This window comes from Nipponia nippon, unplaced genomic scaffold (assembly GCF_047370975.1).
Source record: "Nipponia nippon isolate SJK-2023a ecotype South Korea unplaced genomic scaffold, ASM4737097v1 scaffold_2, whole genome shotgun sequence".
NCBI lineage: Eukaryota > Metazoa > Chordata > Aves > Pelecaniformes > Threskiornithidae > Nipponia > Nipponia nippon.
Window position 1 is genome coordinate 41,182,605 of NW_028262336.1, and position 24,298 is coordinate 41,206,902.

A 24,298-nucleotide genomic window follows, 5' to 3' on the forward strand; every position below is an offset into this window, starting at 1 on the left:
ACTTTGCTTTACTGTTGATGAAAATGTTGTTTCTTTAAATTGAATGAGTTTATAAGCAACTTGGAATATAAAAAAGTAATTAAAATTTGAAAATTCCTTTTATTTTCTGTCAGTTTCTATGTATAGACTACATAAAGCTGGCATCAAATCAATATAGAAGTGTACTGAGAGATAATAAAAACAAATTTACAGTCGTAGAATCAGAAATACCAAAGTAATTATAAAGGCTATGTTAGATCTTGCTAGATCCTGGAAATGTAAGAAACTTTAAATAGCAGGCCTTCCTACTGACTGTTGTGTTCACACACATGCAAAAGATAACGGTGAATAACCTTACTGCAGTTTTACTTTGCTAGTAATTTACATCCCAATTTTGTAATGTGGTTTCTGGCTGTGTAAGCGATAGAGGAGGTATGAAAATGAATATTTATAGAACTCTATGAAGAAATAATCTCTTACTGACCAAAGAATCTCCCTTTCAAGATTATAAGAAGCCAAAGTAACACACATCTTTCTTCAGCAATTGTGTGAAATGTAGTGAGCCCTCAAAATATCACTTGAGAGGTTAATTAACTTCTATCACATTAAATACATAAAAAATAGTAATAAATACAAGCATTCCAATGAAGACTATTTTGATCAAGAATTACACATTGGGACCAAATGATTCCTTTTGAAATCTTATTTGGCAGTTTTTAAAACCAAGCCCACAAATGTATGAATAATTTATAGAGGATGTCTTCGAAAGAGTTATTTTGGTTTTGTGGTTTGTTTTTTGTTTGTTTGGGGTTTTTTTGAAAAAAGAAAAGCTATATGTTTATAATTGGTTGTTAGGAGAGCTGCACTTGAACTACTGAAAAGAGTCTGAGCATCTCTGTGCCACTCCATAAAAATGCCTTTATTGAATAGTTTGCTGTATTTGACAGTTTTATGGCAAAATCATCAACTTGTCATCACTTTCACAACAAAATGTATGGAAACTCCACAGTGAATTACAGCTGTACTGTTGTTCTCGACATCTTAATAAAATAGCCATCTCCATTGTACTGCCATCCATGTGGTTTTCTCTTAGAGCTATTGAATACAAATAAAGAGTTTACCACTTGAAAAAACAAATTCATACAATCTGGAATTTGTCATCCAGTAGTAAAACTCCTACTTATCAAGACTGTAAAAGAAAAGTGTAAGAAAAAACTGTACTTGTATACAGTTTGCCCAGTTATCTTGTTGATATTTCTCTATGCCATGGAAATGAAGGAACAGAGAAACCATTTATTGTTAACGAAATGTCAATAACATGATAAAACTATAGCTTTGAGAGGGATAGCGTGTTACTGAGAAGAGTACCTAATTTGAAACCACTTCCTTGGCACAGATTTCATAGAATCATAGAATCGTTAAGGTTGGAAAAGACCCTTAAGATCATAGATTTGCTGCTACAGGATTTGTAAGAAAGTCATGGGACATTTTAAGGAGTAAGAAGTTATTCTGGAACGCTGGGGAGAGTTGCCCTTTAAGAACAGGAAATAACATGCCCCAGAAATGTCTGAGTGATCGGGGAATTACAGTTATATATCATTTCTCAGGCTATATATACTAGAAGCATATGGCTCAGTGGACAAAGGGCAAGATCTAAACTGTCTACTTCAGGTCTTGTAGTGCTCCCAAAAAGGATGTGAGACTACAAGGTGACCTTCCTCCATTTCTGGTTATATCCTTGAGTAAAAGTGGCATGGCTTTTTTGATACCCCTAGTGCTGCTAAGTGTGTTAGGTGATACCAGAGCTGGTGGCTGTGTTAGGCTTGCTCAGAGCTCACTTACCTTGTCAAACCTGTGAAGAGAGTTAGATAATTACTAAACTTTGCATTGTGTGGTAATTCAGATGGAACGTAGCTGGCTAGTTCTAGACCAGGCACTTCTAAATAGATAGGAATGTTCTCCTAAGTTTTATGTTCCTAGAAATCAGTCTGTGTTGGAGAACAGGCACCCTGGATTGCTATGTTGGATAGAGGCACTTAATTTTGCCCAAATCATAAGTGTTAGTAAAATTTTGTCATCTATCATCCAAAAAAGCTAGGAAAGCAGAATTGTTGACCAAATCTCTCATCTGGAAAATATGACAACAAAGTGAGTTTAATTTAATATTCTGCAATTTACTCTGCTGTTCAATTTGAAGGAGCTTTCTTTTTTTTTAGGTTAATGAGACCAGTGTAGCTTCAGAAAGAAGCAAATTTACTTGCAAAAGTGTTATAAGCAAAATGTAAAGGGAAGGTAAGGAACTGCCACACAGGATGAGATTGCAGGTCCTACTAATTTACTCTGTTGTCTCAGAAATTTTTAGTATCGCGTCCTTCTGAAGAATATTTAAAAATTCAATAGTATGTGGCTGTGAAGTAAATTGAGAGTACTTCTCAGGATACAAAGTCTTTCTTTCATATCTTAAACAATTAGAGAAGTGTTAACATAATTTTTTTGAAACATTTAACTGACTGAAACTGCCAAGTAGTAGTTCTTCAGGAAAAAAAGCACTGAGTTATTTTAGAGTTTTCAACATACTTAACAGTATATAATATGAGACTTCCTATTTACAGTGGTACAGCAAAAAATCTGTTTTTAATTACACTGGATTTCAAAATTGAATTCAATCTCATTTTACAAATGTTAATTAACATTTGTGTAAAATACTTCAAAATCTGAAAATAATAAATGCTGAAGAGGTTTGACTTATATCTTGTCAGTGATAGAAGAATGTTCCATTGACTTGTGTAGTGGCCAGATAATCAGAAAGGAATTATTTTTCTCTTTGAGTGATACTGGAAAGACTCAGTCAATTTTCTATATTAAAAAGAGTAGTGTTAATAATTTGCCATTAAAAATATTTATACCACTTATATCATACTTGCGGCCCATCTCCATTGCAAGTAAATATCCAAAAGCAAGCTCCAAAAGTGAGAGGGAAACTGCCGCCTATAATTTATAACTGTATTAACATTCTACACTTTAAGAATGATTTTTCAAAGTTAAAGACTCTTTTTATAAGCAATTTAAATTCCCTCTCTACTGATGAAATTTCATTGCTGTGTTTATACAAGGTCTACTTGGGCAATCAATAAAGCCACTGTGTAACCTTAAAATCTGTCAGTGTTGAGTTGCTCAAGATATGGAAAATTATTTTCTTTTTCTTTTCAGATAGGGGATTTCAACTTCTTGCTGAATGCTAGTACTAGTCCATATGTTTGAAGTCTGAAAGTCTCAAAAGTATTGCATCATATGGTTTGGATGCATTCCCTTTTTTCTATAAGGGAATTAGAAAGCTCAATTTTTAACAAAAGCATCCCATTTACCCAAAAAAGCCTCATTATATTCCCTCTCTTCACTCTCTTTATATACAGTTTTAATATTTTAATTAATAATTTTAATTAATAATTTAATTTTAATGCAACTTTTAAATGTTGAAGTTCAGTCAGTTTATACAAGCATCAAAAAATTGTTTTTTAATATTAACTTGCCTGGATTTTAGCAATCTTTTTATTGTTTAATGGGATTGCTTATTTGGGTTTACTTTTTGCAGTTTTCTTTTTGAATGTTGACATTGCAAAGCTGACATTCTTTATTACTTGACTTGATGTTATCACATATCTGAATATCTTCTGTCAGAATAGATGTCAGCAATTGATTAGAAAGTAATTTGGACTTTGCATTTGTTTTTAGATTTAGGCACAATGACAGAATTTAATGAGCAGCTAGGACTTTTGGGAATCATGAGATTTTCACAGACGTTTTATCTGGTGGAAAACCTCTGAAGTACAGAAGGTACCAGGCACTGTGCTGTTGGACATCTGCTGCCATCTATATCAAAAAATTTCAACAATTTTTCAGTCTTACACGTACTTGTTGCATCTACATGTTTGTACTTAGTTCTTTGTATTTTACAGGTGATTTTAATAATCTAGAAAAACACTGAAAATGTAACCTTTCATATTTACAAATATGAAAACTGTTTAAAAGATGCAATGCAGCATTATGAAGAGCCACCTGAGCTACCTCTGAGACTAAAAGCTGTCTAGGCTCTTGGCTGGGGGGTTTGCTCAGGACAGCAGGAGCAGAGCCCTCCACTAGCATGTAGAGATCTCAGGACACAAAATCAGGGGGCATATGAAGCATCCTGATGCAGGGCTGTACCAGAGCAAGGCTGTAGGTCTTGACACAATGGCGTGCTGTGGAGGTACACTGGTAAAAACAAGGAATGTACCCTCTAGTAGAAATCTTTATATTTCTCAGGGACCAAGACCTGTTTGTTAGATGATGTTACATGCCATTCCAATCTATACACATGAATTGGTGTGCACCTGACCGTCTCCCCAGGGTGGACTCTAGACAGGGCTGGGATGGGTCTGGGGAATTACTGATTCAGATATTGAGAAGCAAAGGAGACATAACAGAAGAGCTACGGAAACACCTTTCCTCCCTTTCTCCAGGCTCAGCTTCAGTCCAACACCTCTCCCTCCCACCTTCCTAGTCTCAGCTCCCCTAGTTTTTGCTACACATTGCACTTTGTCCCCCCCAGTCCCTTTAGCACGGCGACAAGTGGCACAGGAGGCAGGGATCAGTGTGCCATGGTTTCTGTCTTCGCTGCTGGCTTCTTACTCAGCTGCAGTCCCTCACAGGTCCCTTCTCAGACACGGCATGAGTGCCTCCTTCCAACTGCGTGCCTCCAGCCACAACCCCAACACTATCCCATTCCACTTGTCTCCTCCATTTTGTTTCTCCAAACGCCTCTCTTCATGCTCACCTCTCTCCTTTCGTGTTTCCCTGCTGGCCTCCCGCTGGGCCCCCTGCCTGCCGCTGCCTTGTCTGCAACGGGTCCGGGCAGAGGCGCCACTGCCTCCTCTCCCTGGTGGGAGCTCTGCGGGGCGCCAGCCCCCCTTGCAGGTCTCAGAGCCGGCGGGAACCGGCTGTGACCGCCACAGGGTGGCGCACGGCCTCCTCCCGCCTGGGTGCCCCGCAGGCCCCGGCCGGCCCCGCTGCCCAACCGAGGCAACTGGGGTGTGCTGCTGGGGCTGTCCGAGCTGGGGCAGGGGGGCGGGCAGCCGCCAGGCTCCCAGGCAGCGTGCGGTGCAAGCAGAGCTCACGAGATGTTTCCTGAAAATCACTTGAACTCTTAGAGGTGTATTTTCATCTGCCTTCCTGTACGTCCTCCGTTTCCTGTTCTCTCTCTGTCCCCCATATGGAAAAGGCTGTTTCATGTAATCAGTTTAACTCATTTCTGCGTTGCTTCCTCCCTTGTTGCTCTGTTTGCACCACGTCATTGCAGTCATCTTTCACTCTGGTTATGCCCGCCTGCTTACCTCATCTTTCTTGTACCTGTGTTGCAAAAATTGCTGTCATAGCTCAGACCAGGGCTCACTCTGTAGCATAGGTAATGCAGGAAAACTGTATCAGATTTAGAGATGGTTGCACAGACCTGTTCAGGAGTGGTGGTGGTGGTTTTATGGCTTTGTACAGGAAGTGCACCATTACGGTCTAGAGCACAAGTCTTATGAGGAGCGGCTGAGGGAGCTGGGGTTGTTTAGCCTGGAGAAAAGGAGGCTGAGGGGAGACCTTATCGCTCTCTACAGCTACCTGCAAGGAGGTTGTAGTGAGGTGGGGGTTGGCCTCTTCTCCCAAGTAACAAGCGATAGGACGAGAGGAAATGGCCTCAAGCTGCGCCAGAGGAAGTTTAGGTTGGATATTAGGAAAAATGTCTTCACCGAAAGGGCAGTCAGGCATTGGAACAGGCTGCCCAGGGAAGTGGTTGAGTCTCCGTCCCTGGAGATATTTAAAAGACGGGTAGACGTGGTGCTCAAGGACATGGTTTAGTGGTGTACTTGGCAGTGCTAGGTTAACGGTTGGACTCGATGATCGTAAGGGTCTTTTCCAACCTTAACGATTCTATGATTCTATGATTACTGGGTTTAATGTGTGAGATCTGTGGGGGAAAAAGCCAAATAATAGCATTTATTTTTACATGCTAATTTCATCTCTTAGCCTTGATCTTATCAGCTTCTCAGATGCCATTTGACATATCTCTGACTTCTTAAATTTAATAAACCCCCAGCACCTTGCAGCAGCAGAAACAGCTGGCTGCTTTCTGCTCAGTAACACTGCTTGTGCTTCCAGCGCCACACACCGACAACATCTCGGAGAGGACCGAGAGGGACGCTGCCACCAGCAATGAAGGTGCTGTTCTCTGATAGCTACCCACAGGGTGACTTTAGTCAGTGAAAAGTCACAGATTGCTTTGAAAGTGATGGAAATGCTGACCACCTTCCTTGGAGACTAAATAGGGGAATGAGTAACCATGTTTTCATTTAGCTGGAACAGGACCTGACACCCAAATGCTAATATAAACACTTGGACTAGGGATTAATTTAGTTGCATTTGTAATTTTAATCAGTGAAAGAAGAGGCAAGACAAGGGTTACAAAAAATTCCAGGATATCAAGAGAAACACTCCTATGCATGATGGAAAGTAGAGAAAGAATGCTTGCAAAGACTGAGGCAGCCTACTGGTAAGGTGGGCTACCACAACAAAGAAAGCAGGATTTTTTATTTCTTCCTTGCAAATATATGATTGCATCTGAGGAATACTTGCCATTCTTCATTTTTCTTCCTAGTGGAAGTCCCCTGCCAAACACTAAGCACTGACTTACTCCTTATGCGTAAGGAGTATCAGTTGTGTGATAGCATATGGATTTTTTTTTTTTTTTTGCCTTTAGGGATCAATGAAAATACAGTAAGGGCAAACTTCTTGTATCATCAGAGGTGAGGATGACCTTGATTTAATTTCCAGTTCTGCTACAGACTTTCTTTGTAATTCCAGAAAAGTCTTTTAATTTCATATGTTCAGTTCTTTACCTAGATAAGGTGGGATAATATATCTTATCTCCCAGCTTTTGTCTTCCATATATGTTCAGAAGACTAGTTTTTCTGACCTCTTTTGTTTGAATACGGCAAATCTAAGTCGTTGCTGGTTTGGCCAGTGTTTCAAGGTAGTACTGCATTAGTAGCTTGCACAGAACATTGTAAATTTGACTAGAAGCAAACATGTAAACACTAAAAAAATCCATTTGATTTTATTTTTATCCATGATGATACAAACAGAAGAGCTATGGTAGCTGTGTTGTAACAAATTAGTCAAAATGAAAATAAATGGAAGTAACAAAAAATGAATTGTTCAGAAATGGAGTTTTCAAAATGTGATCAAATTACTCGTCCACTGACATTTCATCCAGAGATGATGGGCAACATTTAATGTCCACAGTTATTTTAAAAACTGTCAGAACAGTATATATTTGTTTATGCCAGACCATAATTTTCTGTAGTAATTACAGAGCAAACAGGAAACAAAGGTCCTGCTCTGCAGAGATTACAAGCTAAATTTAGATGCCACATAATCAGTGATATCAGGCAAATGCAGATTTTGGTGTACATTGTGTCCCATCTCTTTTTCTAAAATGAATGCAATACACAAAGAACATGTATTGGAACCTGCAGTTGTTCTCAAACAATCTAGTTAAGCACCCTGGAGTACATTTGGCCTACGGATTTTACTTTGGCTATACTCAATATAAATTTATCATGGTTTTAGTTTTGCTTGAGTTGGGAATAAACCAATAACAAAAAGAGTGTTTTGCACAGCCCCAAAGCTCCTTTGCAAGTCCAACCTGAGTAAATACTGGCTTAGCCTGTGTGAGAGAGGTTCTGAGACTTTGGTGGGTGGTTGCACCAGCTGGTGGTTTCATTTTGTTATGTATACCAAATCATCATTATGGTGACTTATGAAATATTGTAGGTAATTCAAAGAATTTAATTTTATTACTGTTTTCAGGACCATAAGCATATGAAAATTGTGGCTCTGAGGCTTTTCAATCTGTGTTTAGTGGATAGCAATGCTCACAGGATTGTGTCAGCCTTTATTGTGCCAAAAAGGGAGGGAAGGGAAAATGGCATAAAAATTCTGGAGATTCACTGCTCATATTTCATTTTTCCAGCAGGTCTATTGCATGATAGGTGAGACAGTGACCCATCAGAGAGTGATCTGGACAATCCCTAGCTGAGTAACAGCAAAGGAGAGTAGTCTGATATATGGTGAGAAAGTAGTGGCATCTGGGTTTGGTGGAACTTAGAACATGAAACAGAATATTTAGAAAAGGTTTTATTTCATTATATTTTAATTGGATGGCAACCTGTGTACAGTAGAGGAAACACTTATGCCATGCAAGGTTTTCCTGGAAGTGTCAGACTGTGTTTATGTCTGCTTTATCTTCTTAAGTACAGAAATGAGTGCAGTATTCCAGATGAAGAGATGTAATGATTTTGCAGAATATTAATTACATTTCCATTGTTATTATTCTCTCTGAATTTTTGCGCTTTCGACACTTGGCTTTCTTCATTGCAGCATTATATTACGATGGCAACAGTAATGGTTTAATCTGCTCATTCGATACCTTTTCTTTGCTCCAATTTATGTATTTTCCTGCAAGCAGGATGTTGAGCTCTGTAGTAAAATATAGAATAAAATAGAACAGAATAGAAGTATTTCAGTTGGAAGGGACCTACAGCGATCACCTCGTCCGACTGTCTGACTAAATTCCAGAAGAAACATTTCTTCTGCAATGTATGTTACTTCCTTAGTTGACTCTGTTGGATATTTACTTTGAAGCATATAAGGTCATTTTAAGTGTGAGATTTAACTATTTCTTTGCTTTTTATTTCAACAAAGTCCCAATACTGCTTGGCCACATAAGTAGAGAGTACTCATTAAAAGAAGAAGAAAAAAAAATTCATAACAACCTGCTCACAAAAGACTCTCTGGGTCATTTTTCAGCCTATTTTTTAAGTCCTGGAGTAGTGCATTCAGGCCATTAAGGATTTCAAGTTTTGGGAAGTTAAGATTGTCTTTCTCTGCATAAAAAAGTATGGATTAACAAATATCAGACTGATAACATCTTCTGGAGTATGTAGAAAACAGGTACAAATGTGAGAGGGAAGACAGAATGGGGTGTAAGACATAGAAATGTCGTCTGAAGTAGAAGCAAAAGCCCCAAAGAATTAACTCACCTTTGGAAATACTTAGTTCAATATTAATGTAATTTTTCTAAAACACTGTAATTGTCAATCTAAAAAAATAAGTTTGTTTTTGTCTTGGCCAGAAATACAGTCTTTCATTTATGTCTTGTCATATCTGATGCTTTTCTCCTCTCAGGAAGATTGTTGTAAGAGACGTAACTATTTTATTCAAGTCACCAGTACAATACATAATCTGTTGTGTAAATGTTACTTTCTTTTGAGTCTATAAGCCTCTGTGCTGGAATTTCTGGTCAGCTGTCCCTGGAAAAATTTCATGGAGAAAGCTGTATATCTGATATTTCACTACATTATTGAGTACTGCATCCAGCTCTGGGGTTCCCGGTACAAGACAGACATGGACCTGTTGAAGCAGGTCCAGAGGAGGGTCACGAAAATTATCAGAGGACTGGAGCACCTCTCCTGTGAAGAAAGGCTGAGAGCATTGGGGTTGTTCAGCCTGGAGAAGGGAAGGCTCCATGGAGACCTTTCTTGCGGTCTTTCAATACTTAAAGGGGGTTTATAAGAAAGAAGGAGAAAGACTTTTTACCAAGGCTTGTAGTGACAGGACAAGGGGCAATGGTTTTAAACTGCAAGAGGGTAGATTTAGATTAGATATAAGGAAGAAACTCTTTATAATGAGGATGTTGAGACACTGGAACAGGTTGCCCAGAGAAGTTGTGGCTCCCCCATCCCTGGAAGTCTTCAAGATCAGGTTAGATGGGGCTTTGAGCAACCTGATCTAGTGGAAGATGTCACTGCCCGTGGCAGGGGGGTTGGACTAGATGATCTTTAAAAGTCCCTTCCAACCCAAACCATTCTACGATTCTGTGATTTTGAAATTGTTAATTTCTAAGTAAAACAAATCTATAGTTTTCTATTTCAGTTATGAAATAACAAATATATTAACTCAGTTCAGGTACAAAATGCCCAAAATTTATGCTTAAAGTTGAATATAGAAGTATTTTAAAAAGAAACACTTTTACTTCTTTGCTTTGAAATCAGTTCTTGCTCATTTGAAATTTTTTTTTTTACTTTCAAAGGGAAAAATAGAAGTCAAAGCTTTGATGTTTTGATTTGGCCCTCTGTTTTTTTTCTGATGCACACGTGGCTTTTTTTGGTTCATCCACTGAGCTAAGCTCAGTACTGTTGCCAGCACCCTGCTTTCTGTGGCTGTTGCGTAGGTAAGTGAATGGAGCTCTAGAGTCATTTCCCAGCTGATCTCCAGTGAGAGGCACATGCCATGAAGGTACAGCAGTCGAACCACTGTGCATATATTGCATTGTCAGAAGAGGCACAGGAAAAGATTCACGATAGTCTGTGCTTATAATTCCCAGTCATGGAATACCGTAGAGAGCAATTGTAACCCAGCAGATGGTCTCAGAGTTAAGACCAACAAATGGGAGCCACTGTGTTTCCTACTGACCATTGCAAAAAGTGTGCCAGTTTACCCTTTCTGATACAGCTTAATTAGTAAGGAGTACAGTGGTAAGGATTTGGACGTTGAGAATTATAGAAAACAAAAGCCTAGCTTTTGGATGATGTTATTCTGACAGGTTACATAACATTTAATGTCAAATAACAGAAGGAAGAGATTTGCTGTTTATCCATTGTAAAGTGAGTCAAAGCCAGTTGCAGCCTTTGAATTTTGAATTTTGGATTTATAGCTTTTGTGGGGAGTGGAGGTTCTCCTGAGGTAATTATTTTGCTTCTTGAAGAAGAAAATAGAATTATAAACAATATACAAAACTTTGCTTCAGTAACTTGGAACCTGATATTCACACATTCGCAGAATTCCTAAGTCCATTTTAATTTTCTAGGTATTTTGGTGCTCTGAGATTTCCCAGAGTCTTGCCCATACAGTTAGAGTTGGATCTATTAAATCAAAACAAAGCAAATCAGTGTGCAGATTAACAAATGCAGATACATTTGAAAAGCAAGTCTCAGCCTAAACTCAGTAGGAGTTATTAGGCTGATGACATTAAAAATATATGATGTACATATGAATATATCATAACAACGCAAAGTTATGTGGTACTAAGAATTCTGAAGTTCATTGTCTGTATGCTTCATTAAGTAGGTAATGAATTTCATACATTTCGGGACTTAAACTGCCAGACCTACCATTATGTTTTTGCATCAGTAAGTATGGAAGTCTATGAAAGCATTAGTATATGAAAGCTGATGTACTTTAATAATGATAATAGCATTCTTGTTTATGTTCAGAAAAAGTAAAATATCATTTCACTAATTTAATGTCCTATTTTGAAATACAGGCACAGACAAGTCATGTTTCTTCTGAAAAAAAGGTTTTCTTAAATATTTTGTAGGTAGGTTGATTATTACAAATGCTATCATCCATGAACAGAAATTAGATTCATAATTATAAATTATTTTTCCTCTAATAGCTTAAGCAACCAAAATCTTAGAAAAAATATTAATGGACATTTGGGCAAAGATAAATACTAAAGTACCTAGTCACTTCTAATTAGTAATTACATTCCTAAGAAAAGACAGAAATTAATTTTTTTTCTATTAAGTTCTTTGAAAACTTTTCTATAAATTTAAAACTGAAACTATTGGATTACTTACCTATTCACTCATCTAGTTAGTCAGATTAGTCATAGTCCTGTGGCTTGAGTTTAGGTACCTTCCATCAGTCTAAATATCATTTCTAAATCTAACGTAAGTCTTCATAATTATATGATGAATATTTAAGAATATAGTGAAATTCAGTAATGCAGTAGCTATTTTCTACATACAACAATGGAAACTGAATAAACCCAACATTTTGAAAGATGATTAAATCATTCCAGCAAGGGAATATTCTGATTTTTCAGTTAGTACAATGTTACTAAAAAGTTATTTTTTTATATCATCCAAATATGTGAGTCTCTCCAGAAAAAAAATAAGTTAGTTAACTTCTGGTGACTTGTCCATATGCATCCTGCTGTGCTGGGGTTGCGGAATAATCACTGCTGACTCTGCATCCTGCCTGAGCAGTGGGACTGACTGTGGCAGTCCATTTCTCCGTAAATGTCCTGCTCTGCTCTGAGAGCCAGGCTCCTGCCTGGCTCAGATGGCAATGGAGACGTATCAGAAGTTCATTCTCTAATCTGTCTGTCCATCTCCCTAGTCAATACTTGTGTTTTGTACTTTTTTTTTGGTTTTGTAGGTTTGTAGCAAAACTACACTTAGGTTTGTTACCTATTTCATACTAAAACCTGAAGAATCTTACTTCTCTTTAGGGTAAGTGTTTATTTCTCACATAAAAATTTTACAGATTGTATAACATTTTAAAATGCAAGACAAATGCTCTTCCACATGATGCATACCATGATCTGTTCCCGTTTTCATTTAGTGTAAAAATGATCACAAAAACTTCATCTGAGAGGTGATAAATGTTGTATATATAAATACTTTTATAAAAACTTTACAAACTAGTGAATGCTTTCTGAAGGACTTGTTTTCCAAATAATAAGCTCCTGCATGCCCTTCTCGGTGCTCAGTCATGGAAGTTGCTTTTTTCTTGTTATAAGAAACTGATTTCTTTAGATGTGCTACCAGCTTAGCCTGGTCTCTAACTCCCACTCCGTATAGCAAGGTATAAAGCATGCTTCACAGTGCTGAAGAATTATTCACTTGATGCTTAGCAGAAACCACTTGACAGTTTTCAGTTCATTCTGTTTGATCTGACACTTCCAAAGGAACAGAGTGACCTTCATTAGTTTGATCATATGGAAGTGTTTTTAGATAAAAGAAAAATAGGCTTACCCTAGTGAAACAAAAAAAAATTAAATCATAGAGTTGCAATAGTTAGAAAATTAATTACCCCCCAAAATTATCAAACTACAAAATGAGATTATGACTCTGCATGTTTTGAAAAAAAACATTTACATCTGTTGAAATCTCCTTTATTGCCTATCTTTCTTAACCTCTGAGAAGCCAAGGAAGGTAACATTCTTCCTCCCACAGCTTTCATGCCTTGACAGGTCTTTCAGGTACATTTTCATTCATCTTCATCACCCCAGAAAGGCAACTGAAGGCTCTGAGTGCTTCTTCTTCCTGGTTTCCCTTGTAATACCTTTTATCTGTTCTTAGAAACAAGAATGTTGCACAATAGTATAGAGGATTACAGTTCCTTCCTTCTTCCCAGGTGTTATTCATTCACTTTTTTATATGCAGCTTAATTTGTGTACATACTTTCTGTCTTGTCTAATTTTTTTTGTAAGCCATAGGCTTTTTTTGAAAATCGGTTGTTACACATTATGATACATAAATGATAAGGAATAATCTTTCTATAAATACCTTAATAGATTAATGGTGCATAAAAGCCACATCTGACATCTTACTGGCATAAAGGACAGACTTCACATTAAGCTAGATATTCTAAGTTGCCACCCCACCATTAATTTTGGGTTTATTGGCTTAATCCTGTCATCACATTACTGACCATCTAAAGGATGCATAAAATGTCTTAGATGACACATTATCAGTGCTTGTCCATATTTAGTTAAAGTCTTGCCATAACCAAGGCCATTGTTTAAGAAGTATGACTTTTATAAGCCTCTGAAAAAGGTTAAGAGAAATACTGCTTTACAAGAAAAGATAAAGAAGGACAGGTGAAGCATAAATTACTATCTGAGTAGGCTGGCTCCAACTGTTCTCTACTGTGTCCTCTGTCCTATCCAGCTCCGCTCCATAATGATAGCCTACAGGCAGCAACTTAGTAGATGTTATAACTGTTCCTGTAATTCCTTAAGTACTTCAGCATTTAAAAAAGAAATGTTTTAAACTTATCCTTGTTTGACTCTGGATCTACTATCCAAATGTTCTCCCTAGACCGGTCTGTCACAGATTCACAATTGTTTGTAAGAACAGAGCTGGCATCCTTTTATCAAGGGATGTTGTATGATAGACTTTAATAAAGTGATTCTTCCTTGAAGAATAAGACTCGGGTCAGACACCTCCTGTTCTGGAAGGCAGCAGAAGAGAAGGTAGAGCACTTTCAGCAAGAAATAATTGACAAATGGAGAACTTTAACTGAATCCTTTTCCTAGAAAATAAAAAATATTAGTTTAGGTTAATTTGCTTAGAACAATACAATAATGGACAGCAAGGTAACCACAAGAGAAGACAAAGCTTAAATGATGTTTTAGCTGTGATTCCATTCATGTGGTTTACAGAAAACTGAGGCAAAACTGGAAAGCATCAGAAAGCCTTGCATGTAGTGCATGGTTGTTGTGCCTTCAGAATGGTCTTGTAGCCCTATGAAAAACATCTCTTTTTCCTCATAATTTGTTTATCCCTGTTATGTGGGAAATTATACTGTTTAGTGGAAGCAAGGGAAAAGTGTAGAAAAGGTGCAGTAACTTGGTATATTTCTGTTTAAATTCATATTTTCTAGATTCTCCATCATGCCTCTCAGAAAACCTGCTCACTGTTCAGTAAGACACACTTAAAATTTTTAGGATTGGAAAAAATAGTGTTCTATACAGCCACAAAAGTTTAACTAAACTAAATTTAATATGGATAAATGTATAGATTAGTTAAAAGCACATGAAGTAAAATGAAATACATAACAGTTAGCTATCCAGAACATTCAAAGTAAAGTCTATTAATGGTCTGCAACTCCAACAGAAATGAATCCAACCTGTCGGGCTATTCAAAGATGAAAATTAAAATGTCTGCTTATCTTTGAAAACAAATTTGTAAAGGACTTAAACTCTAAGGACATGTAGGAGGAATCTCTAGAGAGATGTAGGAGTAATTTTCAGGATAGTGTATGATTGAAAAAAATCTTGTATTGACAACTTTGAATCTGTGGTAACATGCTTCCAGGGCAACCAAATGACAATGTTGGGCTTGGGCTGTTTTTAACCTGTCCCTGCCAAAAATCTACAGTTTTTATGTTTTCAGCATTTTTTAATATTACAATCTCTAGGTACTTAGTTTAGCTCTGCATACTACCATGTCTTGCCGTGTTCTACCTGTAGTGCTGGCTGGTACATGCACTGTCGTATAGTGTTGTGCTTGCAGTCCTATGACTGTGCAAACCACATTCAGACCAGGGCTGCATCCAGTTCTGTAGCAAGATTTTCTGAATGAAGTACAACGACCCCATCCACCAGTCTCTTAACCTGTTGTACTTAACATTGACAACTGAAGTTGTTACAACTGGCAGAGGATGTAAAGTGTTTTCTTCTTTATGCTTTCATTCTGTTTACCAGTTACAGCCATTCTGTACAGCCATAGTGTTTAAAGGCTACTCAGTACCCTAAGAATGAAGATCTCGGTAACTATTTTTTCTTTCAATGCGTTGGGTGTTTCATATTGCTACGAAGGAGAGGAGGAAAAAAAAGCCCTTAAGATTTGAGAAATTATGACAAAAATATGAAACTATTCGTAAGTAATTTTTCAGAATTTGCTAGATTTCAGGCTCAATGTGTCTTTTCATCATGATCATTGTTGCAAGGTATAAGTAAATTGAAACACCCAAAGATGCATATAAAATGATTTTCATTTTTCAGCTAAGGAATATCAGTGCATCAGTAGCTTCTTTTGATAACATGAATTATTACTGTCCATAATTCTGCTGTTCTCCAGTTATATTCTGCAGTAGTTCAGATTGCATTAGTCCCTCTCGTCTTCAAATCTATGAACCTACAGTGAAAAAATTACTTTTATAGGAAAATGTCAATATATTGACAGTAATGCTTTTGAAAAGCACTCTCCTATGGAGCAAAATGAGTGCAGTTTAGGTAATTTGTTGGACAAGGAAAGTGGAGGTTTTCTACCTAACAAATTCTGTTGCTATTCATTTACTTGTTCACTTTTTTTCGAGCGTGTACTTGATTCAGTGGACTTATCAAACTGGCATGGAATGATTGCTTTTTTCATCTTTGCATAGGCAAAATGTAACTTATAGCAACATGAACATTAATTCTCCTGTGACTGACAGCTTCTTTTCAGACTCCTTTTCTGTTGTTTCCACTGCAGTTATATTATAAACAGCAGAGAGTAAACTCTCTCAGTGAAGAGAGTTATATTTGTCTTATCAGTGATATGAACTCTTAACAGAGAAAAAGGAATTTATTTTTGTTTTTTCTCTATTATACCTAGAGTATGAAAAAAACAGTATAAAATTTTTTTTTAGTAAACAAAACTGAATCTTAAGCCAGCAGTCTCCTTCACCGAGATTGTTCTTTCCTCAATGTATTAAATCAATGATAACTAGATTGAAAAATAGTTATCTTGTGTTTGATTGCTTTAAATGCAGTTTTCTGCTTTGTTATTGCTTCTAATAACTTCTAATAACTTCTAATAAATCTGCGGTCAGTTCAGCAGAATTTCTTTTCTGCATCCTAGTGATATAATCACTATTGAACAACTAGTGAATAGTAGTGATGAAAAAAAAGAAATTGAGTAGCACCCTTGAAATTACATACCGGTAGAATCTCACCATACCCCTTAGTTATTCATTTGAGAGAGTTCAGTGTTGTACTGGGAGTGGCTGGAGCCATGCTGGGACACTTTCCAGTAAGCAAGCGCAAAACTTGTGTAAGTGAAGTACAATGAGGACTTCTGCCTGGAGCACTGTGATTAGGAAATGGATGGGGTTTGGGTTTCACTTCAGGAAATAACCTGATGTAGGTATTTTGTCTTTCTGATACTCTCTTTAGATTTGTTAATTGTCAAATATTTTTCTGTTTTTATATTCAAACTAAGCTAGTTAATGGCCACATGGATTGAGAAAATGATTTTAAATTGTTTGTTTTCCTTTTCCTTAAGTCTATAAAGAAAATGTCCTTTTTTTGCAGATTGCCTCTTTGCAGATTGGTTGGTAAATAAATTCTATACTGCATAATTAAGAATCTTCTTGAGATAATTTCAAATATTGATTCTTACAATAAAGATATTGTGCTGTTGCCAAAATTGGGGGGGGGGGGGGGGGAGGGGAGGAAGAAAATTGGATACAAAGGGGGAGTGCCACACTAAAAAAGAGATTGGGCTTCGAAATGGAGAAGGTGCAGGACTTAGCTGTAATGAACAATGTAAACTGAGGTGCTTCAGAATCTACTGAACTATGGGGAAGAAAGGCTTTTGTCATCATTACTAATTATTTAAAATTCCTGTTCTTCGGTGATATTAATAATGCACATGGAACCACATTTATTCTGTCTATCTAGGTGTTTTCAATCATAGTCATCACAGCATGTAGGTGCAATGATATATAAAAGATAAAGATCAAGGTCTGATCTCAGTAATATGCTATTATAATCCAGAGTACAGTAAGGACAATTGCATTACTTTTTCCTGGCAAAGCTTACTTTTTTAGCCATATTAAATATTCTTGCTTAGGTTTCAGGATATTTTGTAATTTTTGCAATAGCCTTTTGTCTGTTTTTGTTTTATATAGTTTTTTTAATTTATTGAATATTACTTATTGAAGGCCTTAAATTCAAGGTAGGAAGTAGTGATGAGATTGTTTTCTTTAGTTCTCCAAAAACTTGGGCGAATCCTTTTCTGGAACAATTGCTTCACATGCTATTGATTCTTCTATTTTTCTGGTTTTGGAACTCTGTTTCTTATTTCTAGGGTTGTCTTCCTGGTTCCAGGTAAGGGTGATTGGACTTCGGAAGAAATTCCTTTCCCCTCTGCTGAATCCCATATGTTCATTGTAACTTTATGGATTTTATAAAGTACTGACAGCAGAAATAACCCTTCCAAGGCTATCTTATAAAATGCTCTTAAATATTTTCATAAACCTATTCCTGTTAGTACCCAGTCAGAGAAAGCCTTTTATATGTTCCAGTGCCCTTGCACAAAACCCCCATGATGTTCAGAATACTTTAAAAATTGTCTTGTACTGTCCAACAACATTATTTAATAGCAATTCTCTGACCCTTCTCATCTGCAGTCAGTAACTCATTAGCTGCAGGTAAGGGGTTCATGAGTTGCTGGGTTCAGTTCTAACACAATATACACTCAAATAGGATTTTCTGAACTTTTTTGTTTGGCATAAATCTGTAAGTGGTATTCACCTTTCCTTCTGTGGGAAACATCCCACTGAAGAGTAACCACAGGAGCAAAATACATCCTGACGAGACACTGATTTATACTGTGGTTTTCAGTACCTTTTGGAAGTAAGTTCTCATATTTTAAGATTTAGAGGCTTGGGGTTTTTTGTTATTCAAAAACCAAACAGTAGTCTGCATTCAAATGAGAGCATCATTAGAAGATGTAAATTTACAGTAATGAAGGGATTTTTGTGTTACCTTAAACTAAATAATGTTGTCATAATTATAAAAGCATCTCTAATAAATTATCTCTGCCTATTTTGTCTTACATAGTACTGCACTGTTTGGTATATTCTAGCTCAGAAAGGCCAGATTAATTATGTAGATGTCATGGTGTGTTTATCCCCAACTAAAGTACTTTGTTATGTGGGTTTTGCCACTCACTGGCTCAAGAAAACAACATTTTAATTTTTTTTCGGTTCAGATTACCTAGTAACTTCCTGAACTCTTAAATGCCAATCTGTAATAAAGCAAAACTATTACGCATGGTTTTTTTCAAGTGTCCATGTCAGAAGCTTTTCTTTTCCCTTTTTGAGGGAGGTAACCCAAGTATTTTCATGAGGAAATGTGTTTCATAGATTGTGTATTGCTTGTGTATTCATAGTCACTTGTGTAAATTGGCTCCTGAGATGTCCTGAATACAGCTTTCATTATGCAGCCTCATTCCCCTTTTGGGTAGGAGAATTGGTCATCAGCAGGACTGTGGTATGTGATGAAAAACTCATTCTTGCTGAGAAAAGTACAGTCCCTAGAGAAGGACTGCTAATACGTGTTACTTAGATAAAAAGATCATAAGGCATTATGGAATAGATCCATCTATAAGTATTTTGATTTTTATTGATAAGAAGTAGCAGTATTTCTTATTAAAAGCAGCTATCATGAAGAATAAACATAGTTGTAAATCCAGTTTTCTTCTGAAGCAGTTCTGCAACAGTTTTCATTCATCACTGAATTCCCCCCCCCTGCAAAAAAAGCCAAACCAAACCAAACCAAACCAAACCAAACCAAAACAAAACAAAACAAAACAAAACAAAACAAAACAAAACAAAACAAAACACACCAACAAAGAAACTTACAATAAACCAAAAATAGGTGGGAATTTTGTAGATTTTTTTCAAGGGACACTGACATACATAAACAAGATATTATACTTTTGTCAGCTATGTACCAAAATCTCCAGGTTGCCAGGAATCAAAACATAACACACTGAATGTCTCAGAGACTAAGGGGGAAGGAGCTCGAGCAGTTATTTGCAAGAAATAGGTGGCAGCTATTGACCATATGCCAGCAACACTGTGGAAAGTGTTTGGGCAGTCTTTATCCCCTACACCTCCAGCGCAACCCTTGAGCCACATGCTGTAGCCATAGCACAGAGATTTTACTTCAGCAGTTCAAGAACACTTCTGTTATTCACCCTTCCTGTAGACCACAATCTCTTTGTTGTTTTAAGTGTACCCTAAAGCTTACATCAGAAATCCTCATCCAGATAGGGCACAGAAATGAGTTGTTGTTTTGTGACCTTTGTATACAGCTTTCTAAAATGAGGGGTTAGATTTGCTTCAGATTGAATTTAAGTATTTGGGCCTTAGGCTATCCTTGCTTTGCTCTGATTGTGCTTTGTGTTTTCCAGTTCTGTTTCTTCAATTCCTTTTGCATTTCCTTTGACTTGAACATGCTGCTATGTGTGTTTACTCACAGTTTTTCTCCCTAGGCTTGAGCAGGGGATACTGAAAGCTTTTCTTCTCTTTCTCTAAACCTCAGCTGAGTCCATGGAAAGATCTTTATCCCTTCTTCTGGAAGAAGGAAGAGCACTGATAGGTAGAAGTCTCCTTTCCCTGCTGAAGCATTTCTCGTCTCTTTAGTCTTTAGCCTGCACCATTCTGGAATCAACCCTGCAGTGAGAGATGCAGTGTTGGAACTACCACTCGATGATAATTTCAATTGCTTTCTGAGTACTGTAGGAATCTCTGTTCCCCTCCCTAGACGGCCTGTGAATTTTCAATGTAGTGAGGCAGTCTTCATTGAGAATGTAGTTTGTGCTGACTAACATCAGAGAATTAAAAAAAAAAAAAAATTAAAATGCCTATTTCTTCATGCAGTGCACAGATTTTGTTGTTTGTGGAGTTTTGGTTTTCTGGTTTGTTTTGGGGTTTTTTTGGTCAAACTTCATCTGCTTGGACAACTAGGTCTCCTGATGTTTTTATGCTGCTATGGATGAGTCTGATGCTGGATGCTAGCCAACACTTCTTAAGAGTGATTTTAGTGATTATTAAGTTCCCACGAATGACATTTCTTTCAAATACTGGATAAAGCTAATTGTTATTTTATAATTAACATGAATACATGAGAAAGTTTTTTAGACAGCCTTTGCAGTCTGCTAACATTTGCCTTGATGAAATAAGAAAATATGGCCATTAATTATATCTTGCAATAAGTCTTTAACTAATATTACTGAAGTCCCTAAAGGACTTGTTCTTTAGAAAATATTAAACCTTGTGTTGGTGTGGTAAGAATGAACGATTATTGCTGATGCTTTTTCTCAAATGTGATCCTGTTTCATAATGCTTTTTGAGGCATGAAGCTGGCATTTCTGGCTGCATATACATTGAAACACATGCTGTGTACCATAGTGTCATACTGTGTGACCCAGAACAGTTTATCTGTTCTTCTTTGTTAAACTGAACTTAGTTTCAATTGCAGCTTAAAAGTACAAGAGGTCTCTGATATGGTCAGTTCTAGAAAGATTTAAATATTTTTTACTCCCTTAAAAAAAAAAAAAGAAATAAAAAGCTTTTAAGTGACTCAGCTTTTGTTTTTCCTTTGTGTTTCACCAGTTGAAAAGATACAGAGCCAGTGGGATGAAGTGCATGGACACCTCCAAAGCCGGAGAGAGCAGCTTCATGAGATGTTAAAGGATTCAACACAGTGGCTAGAAGCTAAACAAGAAGCTGAGCAGGTTCTTGAACAAGCAAAAGCTAAGCTTGAGTCGTGGAAAGAAATTTCCTACACTGTGGAAGCTCTGAAAAAGCAGAACACTGAGCTTAAGGTCACTACTGGCAATTAAAATATTTCTGCTTGAGTTAATTAGATTGTTACTTTAACTATTGGACAGTGCACATTAAGAACAACCTCTTTATCCCTTATTTCCCACAAAAAATTAGAAAGAAATTAACTTACAAAGTCTAAAATGTGTGTCACATAATCCTTGAATGAATTTGGTCTTATCAGTCATGACAAATAGCTGGCTGATCTTGCAGGAAGAATACCTACCTTTTCAACACAAGTATTTCTCATCTCTTCTGTACAACAGCCTCAGCTGAGGCACTGGTTCTGCAGACTGGGAAACCCTGTAGTATTGGTATGTCTGTCTGCACTGATAATGAAGTGGTATAGGTTGTCTGGAAGTAATTAAGAAAAGGGAAAAAATAAAGCCCATAAGAAGCTACATGGAGATATTTTGAAAATCAAGCATTTTAGATTTGCCACAAGATAATCTCACTTGGTTCAACCTTGGCAGGGTTATTAACTGAAAAACCCCCGAAATGGCTGCTCTTGTGATTTTAGCACACATGTTGTCACATTCTAGGTGCTAAAATGTGCATTTCAGTTAACTTATGTAGCTGAGCTATACCTCAAGTAGCAATGCAAATATGCCTTAACTGTTGCATGAGGTTTTAAGTTTCTTGTTATGGAAATAGTCATACTTTGGTGACATTCTTCATGAATAAATTTTGAGAACAGCTGTTTCAGACTAATAATATCTCATTTTCTGGTTGAGGAAAACCACGATTGAAACCAACCAGTTGATCAGCTTCTTAAAGTGAGTCCTGCCTCCATGTTAATGGAACATTACATTTTAGTCATTTGGGAGAACAGTTACACAAATATTTTCTGATATGTTCTCCTCTCCTGCCCATCAGATTTTTATTTTTTAACTCCTACCACTCAGCTGTTTGGTTAAAGTTTGTGGATTTAGAACAGTCTTATTTGCATAGCTGAATGGTAATGAACTGCTGTGAGGAATAGTGGGGTGAGGTCCTCATCAACTGGTTTTGCCGACAGAGAAAGTATGTGTATAACTGCATGATTGGTCTTCAAGTTATCTCCATCATCAGTTAGTCATTGCCTTTCTGGTATTTAGAAGTAGATACAAAATCTGTTGGGTTTTTGCTTTTTTTTTTTTTTTCTTTTTGCTTGCCTTTAAGAAGCATAAAAACATTCATCAGCCCATTGTTTTAGCATTGAGAAGTGGTTAAGTTTTCTCATTTAAGATTACATGCTAAGGGTCATTGCTTGGGAAGGGTGGATTATGGTAAATAAGGGCAATCACTCACTAATGTATTGGAAAGAGTTATACATTATGTATACTACTGTCATTCAGGGTAGAGGACTCCCATTTGTCACTGTCTTTCTGCAGAGATAGAGTTCTGGCTTCTGCCCAGTGTTTGGTTTTAAGAAAAAAAAAAACAAAAACAAAACAAAAAAGCTTCAACAAAGTCAATGTCCCAGCTCTGCAAAGGCTCAATTAACAAAAAGCAGTTCTGTGCAAACACAGTCTTACGTCATTGTGTTGGAGTGTCTTACGTCTCGAACACAAATTACTTAACTAGGAAAACAATTGAAAAATTAGTTTTAGAAATGGATTTTATGTCCACTTTTTTACAAGAATGTATGAGGTTCAGATGAGGTTTATCTAAGAGTGTATGCTTTTTGAAAAAATTATGGGTTTTTTGGATCAACATTCTCCAAGGAGAGAAATAAGAATATGCCCTTCTTCTTCTCCATCCCCCAAGTTATAGAGATAGTACACTAGTATACTTATTCATAGAATGTATCTCTATGTATAAACAGAGTTTTTGAAAGGATATCTGCAGATCCTTTTCACTCCTTCTTTCAAACAGGTGAAGCACTGTCAGTATCTTCAACCATTCCCATCCCAGTCTGGATTCAATGTGACATGTTGTGTCCAGTTACAGACATTAGTCTATAATTATAGTTTTGGTGTCACAGCTTAACGTCCATCTTAATTTGCTGTGCCCTTGTGATGATATGAACATCAACAAGCTCTACTGTTCCACAGTTGTTTACTTTCTTTTGTTTGGTTTTGCCTAGCCTTTCCCTCACAAGTCTGGATGAAATTCACCTCTGTCTTAGAGAATGTGGTGGTGAGGGGTCTTTTCTTTTTTCCTTCTTTTTTTTTTTTTTCTCTTTCTTTTGTGCCAGCCTTCCTAGAGGAATTATCTTTGTCTGCCAGTAATTCCTATTGTGTCAAATCCCTCATGAAAGCTTCTCAGATGTGACAGCATCAGCTGTTGTATTCATGCTTGAGATAAGGGGTCATGAATTCTAAGGAAAGTGGAAATCTTTTTTGAGTTTAGCAGCTTTATATTTCTTCTGGATAGTATTATCTAAACTGAAGGACCTAGAAATACATCAAAATAAATGCTTTCCAGGCTTCTGTGCCAAACACATATATTTTGATGTTGTCCCCTGAATATGTAGATTAAGTATGCTGTCTTTTGGCTTGCTGTTACACTGATGAAAATAAAGCTGTCATTCCTATTCATTTGTGTTGAGGGAAAGTGAGAGGTCAGTGTGAGTCTTAAATAAATTCTTCAGACATATTCATTTTGTCAGCTTTGTATCTCAGCACAGCTTGGTGTGAGAAAGTAGTCGCCAAGTGTTCTTCTGATTTGTTTGTTAAGCATTATAGGTCTACCTAAAGACAGCTGAGTCAATGCAAAAGTTCCCCTCTGCTCTAAGTGATCTTTTAATCAGTGCTTGTGTTAATGTTTTTCTGATAGTGCATCCTTACATATGGGTAAATGGTAAGCTCAACAATACCAGTCTTTTGATTATTTATTTTTTTACAATGCCAGCATAAAACAAAAATCTGTAACTGCCTTGTATTTGGACAATGATGTTTTTAATAAAATTTGACACATTTGTTTCTGACATTTAAAAGAAAAGTAACCAAGTACCATATAGCTGACAATTAAAAATATTATTCCTTTGAATCAGAAGTTAATTCAGAGCTAATTTGCTGAGGAGTAGAGCATATTTTCATTCTATTTTTTTAGTTTGATATTTGAGAACTAAATTCTAAGTACT

General features: G+C 36.8%; 1 protein-coding gene across 8 annotated transcripts in view; it reads left to right on the plus strand.

Moving 5' to 3' along the window:
- DMD (dystrophin) overlaps positions 1 to 24,298 on the plus strand; it is a 1,304,666-nt gene that overhangs the window by 997,216 nt on the left and 283,152 nt on the right. For all 8 annotated transcript variants that reach the window (XM_087759563.1, XM_087759562.1, XM_087759568.1 and 5 more), the window contains one exon: positions 21,022 to 21,233. In XM_087759563.1, the coding sequence (XP_087615689.1) occupies positions 21,022 to 21,233 (212 nt within the window). The remainder of the gene's footprint in view (positions 1 to 21,021; positions 21,234 to 24,298) is intronic.